At 41.8% G+C, this 17,762-nt stretch overlaps 1 protein-coding gene across 1 annotated transcript in view; it reads right to left on the reverse strand.

Moving 5' to 3' along the window:
- Positions 1-17,762, reverse strand: part of LOC125005937 (A disintegrin and metalloproteinase with thrombospondin motifs 7) — a 79,434-nt gene that overhangs the window by 54,977 nt on the left and 6,695 nt on the right. The window contains exons 3-5 of the mRNA XM_047581602.1: positions 7,971-8,154; positions 5,432-5,631; positions 400-483 (exon numbers count right to left, since the gene is read on the reverse strand). Coding sequence (XP_047437558.1) covers positions 400-483; positions 5,432-5,631; positions 7,971-8,154 — 468 coding nt within the window. The remainder of the gene's footprint in view (positions 1-399; positions 484-5,431; positions 5,632-7,970; positions 8,155-17,762) is intronic.

Here is a 17,762-nt window from a genome sequence, read left to right on the forward strand (position 1 = left end):
AAAAAAGATTGTCCTGACACCAACCTTTCTCTCACAACTGCAGGGGAAGAATTTTGGCATCAAACAGATGGAAAAATTATGTTGTTTTTCTATAAGTATTAGCTTTTCATTCAAGAGAGGCAGCAGAGTCGGGAAATGAACGAAACAGTCTCACTCTGTTACCTTAGAATTTTAAATGAAATCAAATTTACTTATTTAGTCTATTTGACTTAGTTTGAAATAGTAATTCCAGATTGAATTATCTGAAGCGACAGTACAGCACTCACCCTGCATGCCATCACAGCATCACTGTGCAAACACAAACAATGTGCCGCTGGGGAATAAAAAGTGTTACTGTTTTCAACCCGGCGTGAACTCAAATCAGTCACTCTTCATCAACATGCGCCGACGCGTTTTTACCTCATCCTGCTCCAGTAGGATGAGTCGAACGACCACAATGTTGATTGGGTTTCCGATGCTTGGGTCTCTGAACAGACCAGCGACCTGAAAAAAAAAAGAAAAAAAAACATCAAACCTCTGAGTAGAACAAAGTAACACCATGCTTGTAAAAGCCATTACATACTGTATATACGTTTATGGTATAACACTGACTGAGGCCGGCAGCTGCCATGAAGTCATATGTGATAGAAAGTCAGAAACACATTTACATTAAAAAGGCGCTATTGAATGCTGAATGAAAGAGTGGTGCATTATTCTTTCACTCCACCGTCTGCCTTAAGTGCTCGATTTTGATTTGAAAGCCAGCGCATATTCAACAATTGCAAATGAACTTGAAAATGTGTTGTTGTTTTTTTTTTTCAGATGCATGTTATTCGGGCTTTACGCCAATCAGGCATAACATAATGACCACCTTCCTAACATTGCATAGGTCTCCCTTGTTGCCTCCAAAGCAGCTCTGGCTCATCAGAGAATGGACATGGACCTTCTGAAGGTGTCCTGTGGTGTCTGGAAACACCAGACACTTTGGGTCCTTTGGGCCAGGTCAACACCTTGTATTGTTCTTCATGTTTTTTTGAGTTGTTCCTAAACCCTTTTTTTTGTGTGTGTGTGTGTGTGTGTGTGTGTGTGCGCCTGCATCAAACTGCATCCTGCTGGGGATGGCTGCTGCCATCAAGGAGCGTCATTGCTGTTGGATGGGGGCGTCTGGTCTGGTCTAAGTAACATCCACACCATAAGTCTGAAGTTTCTGACCATTAAAGGTTTGTTGAAGAGCCAATAATTGTAAAAATACAAAGGTAAATCTGAGTGAGTATTATAGAATGAGTGGTGACATGTCTTCAGGAACCTCAAACAAGTCCAGTCTCTTTTTTTTTTAGCTTTGTTTTATAGATATTGAAAAACCCGGATGACCTGGATTCCAACAGTGAACCACTTTGGTGGTTTAATACAGTGCATCTAGCCTGGAACTAGGTATTTGACACATTTGAAGAATTGAAAGTCTGCATGCCCGGACATTTCAACACGTTATGATGTACCTGTTGAAGTTCTGGATCCTAAAATAATTCTTCATTTCAAAAAAAAGATGGTTTGGAAAAAATAGGTTCAAATGAGCTTTGAGAGTGATTTGTTGTTTTCGTCCAAGGGGGCATGAGACAATTCAACTGCTTTTCAAAGTTAGGAGTTAAAGGCAGGAGGACAGGCGATGTAGATCGACTAACTCACGAAAACAGTAGAAAAACCTTGGGGGAAAAAAAAAGTCTGAAGAGAAAGTGACTCACAGCGTTGGGATACAATTATCACTATCATCAGGGGGTTGTCACAAAGAGAAGCACTAAACCTTTGCTGCTGATAGGCTGTCAAAAAGGTTTCAAGGCATCCTTCACCGGGAGACTGTTTTACTTGCTACTGCACAAGACTTTCTATAAAAAGACATTTCTGGGGTGAACATAGGAAAAACAAAAACAATCAAACAAAACGCTTGTTTGGCAGCTTTCTCACACATTGATGTCAGACACAGAAGAAAAAAAATCCATACACACCTTTCCGATGTCAGGAGCGCGGCGGCTGACTTAGACTATTTATTTATGACACTTTAGGTGTTCAGAGGTGACGAAGCATGAATTCTCCACGTGACTGTTTCTGCCTTCGCGCGACTTCTCCTGTCACGTTTCTTCAACACAACCAAGCGCAAAGAACTCAGCGCAGCCGTCTCTGAGAAAGACGCCGGCCACAAGGTCCGCTCACGTGCTCTCTTTTGTGCGAAGCACGTTTCCAGCTTTTCTGAACAAATTTAAATCCATTCGCTGTAGACGCACCGAGACAACGTGTCACGGAAGGCGGCTGCTTCCGACAATTACAGTGGAGGCTCATCTGCTTTCACCACGATGCAAAAAATAAATAAATAACTTATCACCGATAACACAGCTAGATTGCGCTGCCTGAGAGAGGCTGCCCGTGTACATTCACTCCTGTGCTTGTTAGGTCCGCTATGGAGAACAAATTATAATATAACAGCCCTGCACTAAATCTTAGCTTCATGCTTATATTATTATCCCTGAGAGACTTGTTGATTCAATAGCGTTTTCATTTTGGAGGCGGCTGAAGTTCTATTGAATTGTATTGTGTTGCACTGATGCGTTTCTATAATTTGGGCGCCCCCATTGTTGTCATTTAGAGGTAGGCTAAATAACTAATTAAATACTGCACCACAAACTACATCCTCCAAAATTATCGTACAGCTCAATTACTGCCTTTCACTAATGTACCTAATGAACTGGCAAATGGCAGCATAAACGCCTATTTACTATCACGATCTTTTCCCCAATTAAGACAAATATGTGGCAAAATATACTAGATTCTTGCAGCCTCTTTTTAAAGTATAAATCAAGCAGCTGTCAGGCTTATATCCCCAGTTATACATTCATAACGTAGGCTTCATAATGCATAACAACAAATGTCTTTTTCATTGTGGCTGCGTGTCACCGTGGCTGAATTTATTAGCGAAACCAAGCGGTCGTGGCAAATGTGATAAATTTCAAACATCCAATCCAGAGAAAGCTGCAGCACATTAATCCCATGTTCCAAGACAAAACAGCTTATTCTGCAGCACAAATAGCTGCATCCGTAAGTGACCGCTCTCGTCTGATCACCGTTGATTTGCCCCATGAGAGCCGTAGGAGCATAATGCCGCACAGATTCCCTTCATTTTTCCTGCTGTCGGCCACAGTGTCCACACACTGAAACCCTCTGTGCGAGTCGTGAATGTGAGCCACTTCAGACAGAAGAGCCGGGGAACACATGAAAGACTCGGTTCATCAAAACCCGGTCGTAAACTCATGGTTGTGCTCACATGAATCCGGTGCCAACAACTGCAAGCATTTGAAAAAAAAAACAACACGAAGTTTTCTTTTTGTCAATCTTCACTTCAGTTTATCTTGTGGCTAAAAAAAACGGAGCCATGCCTATTTAAAGCTTGCGGACTGTTTTCCACAACAATACGCTGTTGATGTTACACATTTCCGCCGCAGCCATGCGCCGCTTGATGCATCTACAGAAAAGCGTCCGTATCTTTGCCGCATGCCTTTACTTGCTCCTTAACGCAGCAAAAATAGACGCCCCTGAGAAAAGGCAATAAATTACCATCAGATTATCATGAGACAGGAAGTTGGGAGCTATTTTAGTGGAAGGGATTCTCTTCTTTTTTTTTTTTAGCTGACTGCGCATCCTGGCTGTTACGCGTGTAAATCATTCCACTGTATGCATACAGTGCTGCACACATAAACACCAACCTCTTGTGGAACCGGCTGCTTCGAGACGGCGTCGGCTGGGAGACAATGGAGCGACCGGTGGCTGGAGAAGATGATGACATTACTTATTGTGTGGACAGGGGTTAGAGGTTGTTTCCCTTGAAGCTCTGCGAGATTGTTTTCACAAAACTGAATTGTTTGGGGCTGTAAGGTTCAAAGCCGCCGCGTAAAGACCTCAGAAAAGAACCACGAGAGGATGTGGAGAATAATGGCCGCTTCCTCTGTGTATTATTGTCTGCTAAGCCAGTTAATCCATGCTCTTCACTGTCAGTGAACTCCTTTTCCTGATATTCTGTCCTCCAATAGAACTTTGAGTCAGGGCCAACATGACAGTACTTTGGAAAAATGCACTTAATGCTAATCAATAACAGGCAAGAAGTCAGTGTACTTAACCTCCTACTATGAGACGGCAACGACATTGATTGCAGTTGGAGAAACAAGGTTAAAAAAACAGATGAAAACAGTTTCATGCATTCGCTGGGTCAACAGACAAGAAGATGGAAAAACTGACATCTGTTATCCAAAACATCTGGAGAACACGCACGAATACTTGCAGCTTTTTTTCATTCAAAAGCATCTGGAGGAGTTCTGTGATAGTAAGCGTTTAAAAGCTAATGTTAAAAAACTGTTCTGCAATATCAGATGTCATTAGATTTTATAGTTTCCCAATCTGCCTGTAAGGAAAACTACACTTGCGAAGCCAAAGCTAAAACCGTGATGTAGCAGCCGCCCACCACGGCTCTAAGAGATACAGATGAATGAAGATTTAAACACCTACCAGGAGAATCTTTTGTTTCAGTGTATGGAGATGAATGTTTATTTTCCTACTTTTTAGAGGTTCTCCTGGGAATATAACATTTTGTGACAAGAGCCAGAGCAGTTTCCACCTGCTCCAAATGTTAAAATTCGACCACCTGCTCACTGGTTAATAATTTATTAATAATTCACTAGGTATAAATGTCAGTATCAATCACAAATGATTCTGTGTATTGATAAACGCGTGGAGGAGATCAGATGGGGTTACGCTCACATTTCTGTTTCGTTTTTGTTTGACAGTGACGGCAGTAATGCATTACTCAGTAACACCTTACTCTAGCTTAAAGTAACTTATCCAAGTCACTGTGTGATGCTATTTTTCCCATTCCCCTTCTTGCAGGAGTGACGCCACGACAAGTCACGTTTCCAGCATGAGAACAACACGTGTGACACCACGCAGAGACGCAAACGTAAACAACAATGGAGGGAGGAGAGAGATGAGTGTTTCTGAGCTGGAAATACAGCCGCTAAAGAAAACTATTCTCACAAAGGTTCGCTGTACACTCTGTGCTGGCGACAAAGTCCTATCTAGCTTCAAAAACACAACATTGAATTTAAAGAAAGAGCTGCACCTAATGCAGAAGGTCCTCGACCAGCCAAACAACAAAAGATGGACGTTGGTGCAAAACCATTAAGTGGGGGAGAGTTGAAGAAGTTGAGGGCAGTCCTATGTTGTAAAGGAAATGTTGCCTTTTTGTAAAAAATAAAATATTTATTTCAATTTGAAGCTGTTTAAATGCACTCCCAGTAAAGTGAGTATTGGTTGCCATTTTCATGTTGGGGAGGCAACTGCCGAATGTAGCTAATAAAGTAAACTGTGATCTAAGTTTTTCAAGGTAACTGTGGCAACACTGATATCTGATACTTACAATGTTCATGACAGCGAGCACGTAGCTTTCCACGGCTTTGCTCCCGTGATAGTCCACCATTTTGGGGTCAGCCACCACCAGCGTTTCCACCCACTTCTCTTTGCTGACTGAGCGCTGCCGGATTCTCCTCCTTCTTCTCTGCTGCCGGAGCTCCCACCGCTCCCGCTGTCTCTCAGCGCCGTCTGAACTTTGATGGGAACCTGGAGACGGGAGAACAGAAACAGACTTTTCAAACTTTCTCCAGCATGTGCCAACGAAGCACTCCAAGTTCGGCTTTATCTGGTCGTAAACACTTAACTGTATATATAGAGAGAGATATTTCGGGGTCAAGTCACATTGGATACAGTAGGTGTTTCATCAATAATAAAACACAAGTAACACTACAGTGTACAAGTAACATTTCTGCTCTTTCTTTCAGCAATCTCATAGCATGACCTGCAACACAAGCACCATTATGTAGCTATAAGCCAATTGAGAGCAAAGTTGATGGTATGCTTTGTCATTTGTCTTTCCTAATTATTTCATAACAACTGCAAACTTCTGCAAAAAGTATGTGTTAATATGAGGGTTGTTCGGCCAGCTGGGAATTGTTTGCAAACCACTGCGGGCAGTTTCTAGAATTATCTATTTATTCATTCACTGGAATCAGAAAACATCCATCTAATGACTTATCTAATGACACGAAATAAAACTGTATCTCATCCTAGCAGAAGAGAGAGCTGTTGCTTGAAGTGTTGTTGCATGTCCCATCACCTCTCAACACCTGCTGCTGTGGACAAGGCTATGTAGCTGGTGGCAGGTAGTGTTTTACTTCGGATCTTGGCAGAAGGGAGAGGTGTTGGTTGAAGCGTAGTTGCATGTCCCATCACTTCTATTACCTACTGCTGCTGGTCAGGCTAAGCTAGTTAGTATCTGACTGCTGCTGTCGGCTTTTCAGTTTGACTAGGCTTCTAAATGCGTTTTTCCTCAGATCATGGCACAAGGGGTTGTAATATCTTGTCTTGTGTATTAATGAATATCAGATGCACAGAAAGAGACCACATGATGTTGACATTCTCAAAGTTATTGCCAAAACTCTTCAACTCTTGAAGAAGCAATGGGTGTGGCTTTGACAGCTGATTGACATATGATGCAAACACAGTGTTTGCTGCAAGGAAACAACCAAATTCACCACACTGACGGGAGGCTTGGAGGTTTGGATGGGATGTATAACAGAGTCTAAAGTCTGTCTCTTTTACTTGACTTTATTCATGGAAAATAAAAACTTTGAAAACAAGGGAATAGAGGTCAGAAAAACAGCTTAAGTGTTTTTTTTTTTATTGCCACAAGAAAAGGGACAATCATCCACTTCCCCAACAGCTGGGTAGATTATCAAAGAGTTCAAACATGGAGGACTTATCACTGATAACAGCAGCAGCACACTGGACCGTATAATTGTGTGTGAAGTCAAGAAAACAAGCGAGAAATAGCAACAAGGATCATTTCAGAGATCAATTCCAAGTACCAGATACGACTCAGTTCATAGACCACATCAAGCAGCACCAGCGAGTGTGTGTACAGAGGAAGAGTGATACAGTGGAAGAAAACACACAAAAAGCACAAAGAGCAAGACAGGATTGAATTTGCAACAGAAACATGCACAGGGAGACGGAAGCTTTTTTGGAGACTTGCGTAATTTTACACTCCAAATTCAACCCACATGGATCAGATGGAGGAGGGTTTATTTGTAAAACACTTCCTTCAGACCACGGCAAAGTAAATCATGAAATCTGGGGTGTTTTTTTTTTTGTCGTAGGCGAACTTGTATTTCCTGATAAAATCGTGAACTTTTGACATGTACAGAGGATTTCTTGTCTTTTCCTTTTCCTCCCCAAGAAATGTCACCTCATTGACAATCTTGTGCGGACGAACCAAAGGCTTTTCAGGCTGAAACATGGAGATAACATTTACCACGGTTTAAACAGGTCAACTCCATGTTGAGCTGTTCCGAAAGTTAAAGATGGGAAAACTCACCACACGTATTTCTAGCCACTGTTAGGTTTCCAACTTCATTGTGAATCGTATAAACTAATAATTTTGTGCTTATACTGTCATTCCTTAAAATACATGAAAAACTAAATACATGGGCTTCATGTAAAAGCTCCATGGTAAATGCTGGGTAGTTTCCCAGTAATGTAGTCACAAACTCAAAGCGCTTCTTCTTCATCTGTCTTGGATGCTCAGTTTTCTTTCAGGGTCAATTAAGTCAGCTCAGAATTTTAAGCAGCTGATTTATGAGCGACTAAATTTTCAAAGGCTTTATTCCTCTGACCAGAGCAGATTATTGAAAGAGGCAAGACAATCTGATCACAGATCATCTTCATTCTAATCATCCGGTACTAAGAGCCTTATGAGTAATTAGCAGATAAGCCTGGGCATAATATGGGCTACTTATTTCTCATACTTGCGTCCTATCTGACAAGGTTATTATACTTTTCCATAGAACAAAGTAAAGTTTCTTCATCTTCACACTATGAATATAGTAAAATATTTCATTTACTTTTGACTCCACAGGTACCGTTGACCACTTGTTTCCCTGAGATGGGCTGTATGACTGGACTCCAGGAGGGAGGGGACGCGTGCCGTTTGTAGATGGCGTGAGCCTGTCGCGCTGACGTCTCATCACTTGACTTCTCCAGAGGCTGAATGAAGAACTCTTCGTCGGACAACTTGAACAGTCCTGTCTGTGGAAACAAAGGGTAGCGCGTCAGCGTTCTCGTCATCTCTTTAAACACGTCATTAAATATCTTAACTAGGAAAGACACATGTAAACACATAATTCAACATTTCACAAAGTCGTTTTGAACTAAACTTTTTAAAATTACAATAAAACGTCTTGTACTGCAGAGTTTTTTCAGCATTTCCTACTCTTACATTGCAATGTGGAGAAGGGAGGGGAGGAGACCGGCAAAGGGAAGCAGATAAATTCAAAAATGCATGGGGGTAAAGCATGTACGCAGCATATACAGTTTAATGAATGAAAAAATAAAAAGGTTATCGGCAATATGTTGCTGCTGTTACAAGACAGAAGAAGCATTGAGACCTAAAACTATGTTAATGACAATATCATGCTGGCGCATCCACAACCTTAGATGAGAAACATACATAGACTGTATAAATATGGAGGGCAGAACTGCTCCTCTAAAGTGAGGCCAACGCAAGTAAAGCTGGTGTCTGGTTGCAATATGACTCATAAGCTCCACCTCCTCCATGTTAGTGGATGGGACCTGGGCTGGAATAAAACACTAAAATGCATGGCACACTCAAGTGTGCATCATAAGCTCCATTCTAGTTAGTTGTTTGACGCTACAGAAACAGGATGCGACATTGTCACATCCTGATGACTACCAGTTGCCACTGCAGCCGCTCCACGCAGCTTCCCATAAATAAATAAGGACAGGGTATAACCCAGAATTTCTTTGGAAGTGGTGGAGCAAGAGCAGAGTAGAGTATAAACTAAACAAAAGCACTTGAGAGTCTGGAGAAAGTGTGGACAGATCATCGATAACACAGCTCAGAGTGACTTCACCCGCTGCCACTGTCTGCCACCTGGATTTAACTAATCAAATAAGTACGAGACTCCGATTAAGAAACTGAAAACTCAATGGATTGGGACTGAACAGCTGTGTAGCCTCAAGAAAACCATTAATCAGTTCAATTTCCTAGGGAGCATGAAGATTGGACTCAAAGCTTAAGGCAGTGCACTGAAATATTAGAGTGTGTGACCTTTTTTCTGGTGGCAGCGTTTTTTTTTTTGGAAGTGCGTGAACATGTCACCTCGTGCTCCAAGTCACTGTGACTGGAACATCATTTCAGCAAATAAAAGAGTTTCATTTATCGTACATGTCCCCACACATGGTTCGTCTTTCATCCGGAGTACAGAGGACTGATAGAGTTTTGTGACGTGAGTATATGGTGTAATGATCCCCCGAAGACCAAGATCAGCAAAACCAGAATAATTCCCACTGGTGGACACTCGGGGAAAAGAAGGGAAATGGCCTCATTTCAGAAATTATGTCACACTTGAATTCGGCTTGTGGCCAAGAACAAATCATTTGAGGTTACAGTGTCATTTGGCGCCATAATTATAATCAATCCCTCCATGAATGAAGTTAAACTGCAGCTGAAGTAGAACGAAAAACGTTCCTGGCGTATCATGTCTACGAAAATGGGACCGACAAATTGGATGTCCACTGTTGCCAGTGCAGAGCCTTAAAAATGCGAGCTCTTTGTCAGCGTATAATTTTATTTTTTTCGCTGACCAGTATCTGGCTGAGTGTGTTTCAATATTCGGTCCCGTTATACAATCTTATCACATCCTGCAGGTGCTTCACGGTTAAAGCCTTTGAGAAAAAAATAAGTCTTTATGTGGTGACACAGTTGCGGGCAGTGTTGAGCTCCCATTACCTGCGTGAGCTAAGCCGCCGTTCGTATTAAGGCAAAAAGTTATATTTAGGCACGTTTAGCATTTCTTTTTTATTTCTATTTATAAGAGGCTTTACATTAAGATAAGCAACGACCACATACAGCCAACCCAAATTTTTAATGCACCCATGGGGGACTTCCCAGGATGGGTCAGGGAAGTCTACAAGACAGAAGTGTGCTGCAGTCCACCCTCCTCCTTTCCCCTAAACTTAATGCTCCACATTAAGCTTGAGAGTTATGCCTCCTCAACAGGCACTGAGGAAGCATGGAAACAGGGCTGGCCCCCCGGCACGGCTCAGGGGGCCGGGTTCCTCCGTTGTGCCCCATGTCTCGTGGGCCGGTGGTGTGTGGCCCTACGGCGGACGGTTCTGTCAGGTACCCGGGTTCTTCGGTGTCCCCTGACCCGACTCTGTCCATCCTTCCACATCTTCTCCGTCCTTTGTTCTCCCCCTCTATTCACTGAGGTGCAGCACTGCCCTCCCTGCCACACAAGGTCCCTCCACTCAATAAAGATCAACAAACAAGCTCCCAGGGAGGGGCCGCCCGATGACCACACACACGGAGTAAAATATTCAGCTGCAATAACTGCATCACTCTCATATAATGTCCTGTGGTGTTTCAGTGTGTGGGCAAATAAATAAAAATAAGATAGGCAATGATCATTTTGTGTATGCACAGGCCAACCATCTACAAAGAAAACCTGTACTGAGAAAAACAAAGCTATACATAATATTTTAGATTAAGTTGTATTAAGGTGTTATGATGAGGAAAGCTCCTAAATAAAAACCTGAAAGTTCACGATTCTTATACGTCGTGAGCACACAAAAACATTCCAAACCAAACAGTACGCTGCTCGAGAAACAGTATAAACTGCTGAGTTTGCTGCAGACATCCAGAGCACGACTTAGCGGGAGGGGGGGGTAAACATCGAATGTCTGGTGAGTTAGTGCACCCAGAATCACACAGGCACGGTGCCAAAACCACAAAGGCTACTAGCAGCCCCCTCTTTTGTCTGTTGATCCTGCCTCATATCTAATTCATGTCCACCTTCTGTTCCAGTTAACTCTCCTTCAGCTGTCACTGGCTCCAATGTGAGAGGCCCACGTGCTGGATTAACTACATGAAGGAAGTCGAGATGTTTTACAGAGAGAGAGAGAGACAGACAGACAGACAGAGAGAGAGAGAGCAGCTTCAAAGAGCAGCGGTCATTTGCTTCACACCGTGACAGGACGTGTGACAGACGGGGTTCTGGAAATGTATGCAGCTGAAGAATATCTGCAGAAAAATATCTCAGACGTTGGAAGTTTTGGGACAGACACTAGTTACTTATCTTTGGTATTAATCAAATCTAAAGTGACATAAACGTCCAGATGCTTTTAGTCCATGTAAAGACTTTATTACACTGACTCGTTTCAGCCCGTAGGACGACCACGATGAAAGTTGTGAAACAAAACATGTCGTTCTAATAAAGTTCCTTATTTCCTTTATATAATACAAGTCTGAGTAAAGTTTTGACCACTTCATCTTTCTTTAGTTCCTCAAAGGTTTCTCATTTACTTTCATTCAGGTCACGGTGTATCCGATTGGATTGTTCAGTGGCCACTTGAGCAGAGGAACATTTACAAGAGAACTTGAAGTCACATCGCCCTTTGGTTTAGACATATTTCTTTAGTTCCTCCTTAAACTGTGTAGGGGAACAACTAAGCTTATGGCTTTAATCAAGAGGCTCGATGAAAATAATAATTTAAGTATAATGTGAAACGTAAAACAAAGCTATTTTAAATAAATGTATGTGATCGTACATGTGAGCCGTCTGAAAAGTAGACTCAGCCATGTGACATCAGGCTGAAACATCACATACACCAATCAGCCACAACATTAAAACCAATGACAAATGAAGGGAATTATACTGCTAAGCTTGTTGCGCTGCAACGTTCTGCTGATGTTATTTAGACACATATCACCCACTTAAACATTGTTGCAGACCAAGGATCCCCACCTAATAGAAATGACACTCCTTAATGGCAGTGGACGTCCCCAGCAGGACAACGTGGCCTTCCACATAAAATTGCTCAGAAAACATTAAAAAGTAGCTGTTGATTCCCTATCTGATACCTTAATCCAAGACTTCATGATTCTGCTTTTCATGTGAGTCACACCGGCCAAACATTTAATCTCTTTAAACACATTCCTGATACTTAGATAAATTCTGCCCTTTACTACCAAACGATCTCTTCTTGAAAAGCAAACTGAGTGCTGGGATTAGGTGTTTGAAAATCACTATGAGTACTGACCAAAGGTAAAATCAAATAAGATTAGTGTAGTACTGTTTTCAACAAAGCATTGTACACCGATCAGGCATAACATTATTGGGGGTCAAGTGAATTTGGAGTCCAGGTCAACACCTCGTGCTGTTTTCATGTTTTTTTTTCTAAACTGTTTTTTTTATCTAGGTGGATGAATGCCACATGCCAGGTCCAAAAATTTCCCAGCAGAAAACTGAATTGTCTTAAGATGATCAACGCTATTTAGTTTCTCCTGTCATATTATGCATGTTGGCGTCTGCTTCATCATTCGTCTAAATGCCCGTGTTATCGCTCATCTCCATGGACCAGTCATAGTTTTGGTATAAATATACAGGAGGAATAAACAGACACCAGCTGTTGTCATGATCGCGCTGCACCATGAAATTAGAGCAGTATTCAGACGGTGCACATTTAAGTCTACTTTCCATTATGTTAGCCTCAGCTCTGTAAATAACATCATCCTCGCGCTGAATTTGTTTGTGCGCGCTGTGAATCTTTGTTAGCGTGTCAGTTCGCCCCTGCACCCCTGCTGTCAACACAACCTCCGCAGCATTTCCTGCAACAGAGTTCATCTGGATTTCATATTTTTAGACCATCCGACTCCAAAGGTTGCAAGAGTACGGCACCTCACATCTTCAAGGAATAAATTGTAGTGGCCTTATACTGCACATATGTATAAGCAACAATAAACACAATCCTGATTATTGTATTTAAGCAAAAGTTTGTAGAACTGGCAACTGATTGTGTGTCATCACTAGCAGCTGCATGTCCCACGTGGATGTTGGGCGTCTATAGATCACGGTGCTGTGCCGGGGACACTTCAGATGTGCATCAATACTAATAACAAATGCTTCAATGGCTTGTAATCTGTGGTCATTAACATTAAGTAGTTTTGGTGTGGAATAACAGTAATTTCATTCTAAGAAAGATGCACAGTCATAAAAAAGATTTCCCCCAAGCACAAAGGTGCTAATTTGTTGCTTCTCAGAAAAACTAATCAGTGCAGTCATTTTGTGCTCATTGAGGCAAAGTGATTAGGTTTAGTGTCTGTAAAGTGGCAACTTATCATGAATAATTTCAGACAAGGATCCACTCACACACACACACACACACACACACACACACACACACACACACACACACACACACACACACACACACACACACACACACACACATCACTTCTCCAATCTCGTTACACACTGTAAAATGACAATAAGGGACTTTCTATTCTCTTCTATGGAAGAGAGTAACCCCACGTCACTGAAAAGGCCACGCCCCCTTATGGGAGGAAATAATGGAGAAGTTGCTGTGTTGTGTATTGTACTTCAAAACATTTAAAAGATTGAGATTTTATCTGCTCCCCTCAAGAGAGAGGGAGCATAAAAAAAACAAATAAATGTTTGGCTTCAGGCCATAAAACGGGTGGATAAAGTTGGAAAGTCGTGGGACCCTGATAGTCGATATGTGAACGTTTACGGCAAACACTTAATCATGATGATGCTAACTTTAGCTAATGTCAGTCGTCAGTTGTTTATTATAATGTTAAAAATTCTAAATTCCTGCTACAAATAAATAAAGTATTGAATGTTAATCCTGAACAGAAATGACAGTAGGTAACGACAGAGTTATGTTACTGTAAAAAAAAAAAAAAAGGTTAACATGGGCCAAGCTTAATGCTGTATTTATGTCATGATTCATTAATTTAACATCATGGAATGATTATGCCCAGTGGGTAATGATTATTACTTGGAGATTAAATGAGGTAACAGAGTAAATGCTAACTACGGATCGCTGAGGACAACATATTACTAACTCATGACTGAGGTTGTTTCTCTTTTTAATCAATCAAATAAATTAACGCGATCGATTTTGTGCAAGAACTTGAATTGTGAAATTCAAAATATAACTAGTTTCTTTCTTCTCATAGGAAAGAAGAAACGTTTTTACCCTCCTTAACAAAGGTAGATATGTGTTGGACATATTCGATTGCTTCACTACACAGGGCGAGAGTATAAAAGCGTACATGGTAACCTAGCGTTGTGGTATTAATGAATGGATGGGCAGTGACAGGGAAGATACTCAAAACTTACTTACTACTAGTTACTTCTGTACATTTGTAATGAGATTACTTTACTAGTTACTGCATTTGAAAAGTAACTTTACTACTTATTACTTTACTTTCCCACTTCTTAATTTACTGAGTAGATACATGGACAAACATCATAGCCCTAACATCACTTAATGTTTTGTATAAATATAAATAACATGGCTTATAAAACCATATGGCCTGCCTACACAAAGAATTATGCCTCACTGTTAAATCCACAAACAACAGGACAAAGGACGCTATGGTGAGGTCAATCAGTAGCAACACACAAGTTTCGGGATAACACTTGTCCAGGTAACGGGAAAATGTTTTCCTGTCGGACATTGGCTTACGAGGGTATTTTATCTTGTATTTTTTGAAAACTGGGCGATTCAATCATTGACAGGAATTCTACAATGAACCCAGCAACCAGCCTGTTAATGTCTATGTGTCACCTGCTTCTGCCCTCCAACACTTGTACACAGCTTTGCCTGTTTGGGCGGGGTCGGCTGCTCATCGACTCGTTCAGATGACCGGCGAGCAGGATCTTTTGTATTGTTTTGTGTTGCCACGCTGGGCTGACAAATGCTTTGACAGGTTGCTCATTGACTTCGCAGCAGTTGACAGAAACTTGTCGCCCGGGTGTAGAGTGCATTTCACTCGAATATATCTTCCTTTCGGGCTCTAAACTGAAAGTAATGAGAATAACGCCACTGGCTGAAACCCCCAGTCTCCGTCTCCATTTCCCTCTCTCCTGTTCACACCAGCAGCAACGTCACTCGACTCAAATCGATCTCTATGGCAACGTGCTCAGGCAAGTAGCACGCACACATGCCTGCACCACTTAAACAGATCAGAACTCTACACACAGGCAGACACGGCTTGGTTAACACAGGAATGTGCGTTCCTATGGTCTAGTAAAGTAGTGTAGTTACCGATATTTTTAGTGTAATCTGTTACTTTGTAACTCGTTACCCCCAACACTTTAGATGGGTCAAGAGCAGACGAAAGTTTTCAATGGTTTTCTGGAGTTTCAACATAAAGTATTCACCATAATCTTCAAATCCACAGACAACTTTGATCACGTGTGCGCTGCTTTAAACTCACATTCATGAGTTTGAAACCGTCTTAGTGTCGAATACCTTTCATTTCAGAAAGACCCATGCACACACGCAAGCACCTTCTGTCGTGATACAATGAAAAAGACAGACATTTTCAAGTCTGAAAGCTTATTATGACTTAAAAAAAGCCGAAGGAGATTAGAAGTCCTTCTTCAGAACACGCACCCACTTTTATCAGGCACACCTGCTTATACAACACCCCAGACAGACAGCGGCTACATTTATCCAGCTCCATATGTTGAGGCTGCAGGAAAAAGAAATATTTTCTGGGACGTATCATTCTGTCAGAAACATTTTCACCCACAGAGACACAAAGAAAGCTCAAGTATTATATTATTACATATACATAAAAAACCAAATCAGCAATTGTCTCTCTTCTATTCTGCGTTTGTTTAGCCCCCCATCACAAAGTCTCAGAGAGTATAAAATGTGCAACTATAAAATGTGATTAATCGCATGAGAAGAACTGTGCTCATCTCACATTTCCCTCCCAAAAAACAGCTTTGAACAGTCCCCAGGAACACTGGGAAATATTCTGCAGCGTTATATCTAAGTATTTTGACAGTGGCACATTTTTCACAAGCTTGGCTCCATCCTGCAGCACATTGGATTTTGAAGAGAAAGAATGGCTCCAATGACAAAGAACGGACTTTTCGGCTTTAGAGTCCAAACAGAAATCCTATTTAGTCAATTGCATTTGGATGTTGATAATAATGAAAAAAGAAAAACAGATTTTTCTATCAGCAGAAGGCAGGCTGAGCGTGGGATAACAAGCAAACAGAAAGAAACTTGAGTTGTAGCCAACAGGTCAGTGACAGACGCCGACTGTCCGTTAGCATTAAGGGTTGTTGACCGCGCTGCTGTGCATTGAAGCTTTAAGCATCATATCAACCAGTCAGTGTTCACATGACAATAACAACACGGGCGCCTCTGAGACGACAGGTGAGGAGCCCATTGGACCGTCGCATCAAACTACCAGCGGTTCATCGAGTGTGTGAAAGATGAAACCAATACTGTCGTGACATGCAGGATATATAACTCAGTCCTGAAATACGACATAAGTCCTAGTCCAATGCACACTCATCTATCAGCTATCACTAGCAGTTAAGAAATTCCCCCAAACACCCTCTGGTAACAGAGAGACGGAGGCTGCAACTCAACAATTTGTCAAAGTTATCGGACCTTTAGATACACCACTTCGCCCATTTTTGTTTTTAACCCAGCTACACTACACTCATGTTCACTGTGGACTACTATTAAAGGCTATCGATGGTGCTCAGTTGTTGGGGCTGTTTTTATACAGGCTATACATATCCGCAGTGCACTGTATGCATGGCCATCTGTTCTCGGCGTATGTATTCAAGTCAACACTGTGTATTTCACTGTTGTAAAGCATTACTTCTACTGAAGCTGTCAAACCCCTAGCTATTAGTGGTACTGAAAAGTGAGGAACGCAACAGCATCTAAACAAGTCAAAGGCCTATTTGCAGTAACGTTTTCATGCTGTTAATGGTTTGGCCCTGTGGGACGACCGACATGGTAAAGGGGTGTACCCACAGGAAGAGACTAGCGGTGATTAAAGTAGGCGCCTCCCAAGTTGATCTAATCTCAACTTTGAGGCGTCTGATACAACGGATTGACAAATGAGTCGAACACAGAGTTCTCCAAACATTTACCTCCACGCCAGACGATGTGGAGAGAGGGGTGACAACAAGAAGAAGTAGCTACGTCTGCACACTAGCGTATTTTTAGGGTGGAAGACGGGGAAGGAAATATACAAGAGGCTTGAACGTCCGCCAGTGATGGGCAGCAAGCAAATCACTTTATATGTGGAAAGCGCTTAAGGGATTGACTAGACAAGTTCGCACATAAGTCAGAAAAGACTTGGACAGCAAAAACAAACATCTGTCAAGTGATTTGATCGATTGTATGAATGTGAGTTCTCTAGCATCCATCCACCTACGCCTGTAAAGATTTATTCTGTGACGCTAGCTGCTATGTAGTACTGGCAGAGCACCATCAATGCGGTTACCATGTGTCTGTAGATGTGTGTGGGCTGAAGACATCACAAAGTGAACGTCTGCAAAGGATTAACAATTAAACATTACATAAAATGCCTTTATTTTTTTGTGAGTTAAATGACTTCGTGTCAGCGCTAAAAATGAGTGAAAGTAAGTATTGAGAGTGGGCTGAGCTCTAGCCCGTACACTAAGTGATCACTTCATTAGTGCAGCTTTCTTGCAGAGTTTTTGATGACTGACTGCGCCGCGGAGCAGTTGTTTAATGACTGCTTGGATTGCATCACACGTGCGGGTAGCATGGTAAAGCGGATAAAGACAGGGGAGGAGTCT

The sequence above is a fragment of the Mugil cephalus genome, chromosome 3 (assembly GCF_022458985.1).
Source record: "Mugil cephalus isolate CIBA_MC_2020 chromosome 3, CIBA_Mcephalus_1.1, whole genome shotgun sequence".
NCBI lineage: Eukaryota > Metazoa > Chordata > Actinopteri > Mugiliformes > Mugilidae > Mugil > Mugil cephalus.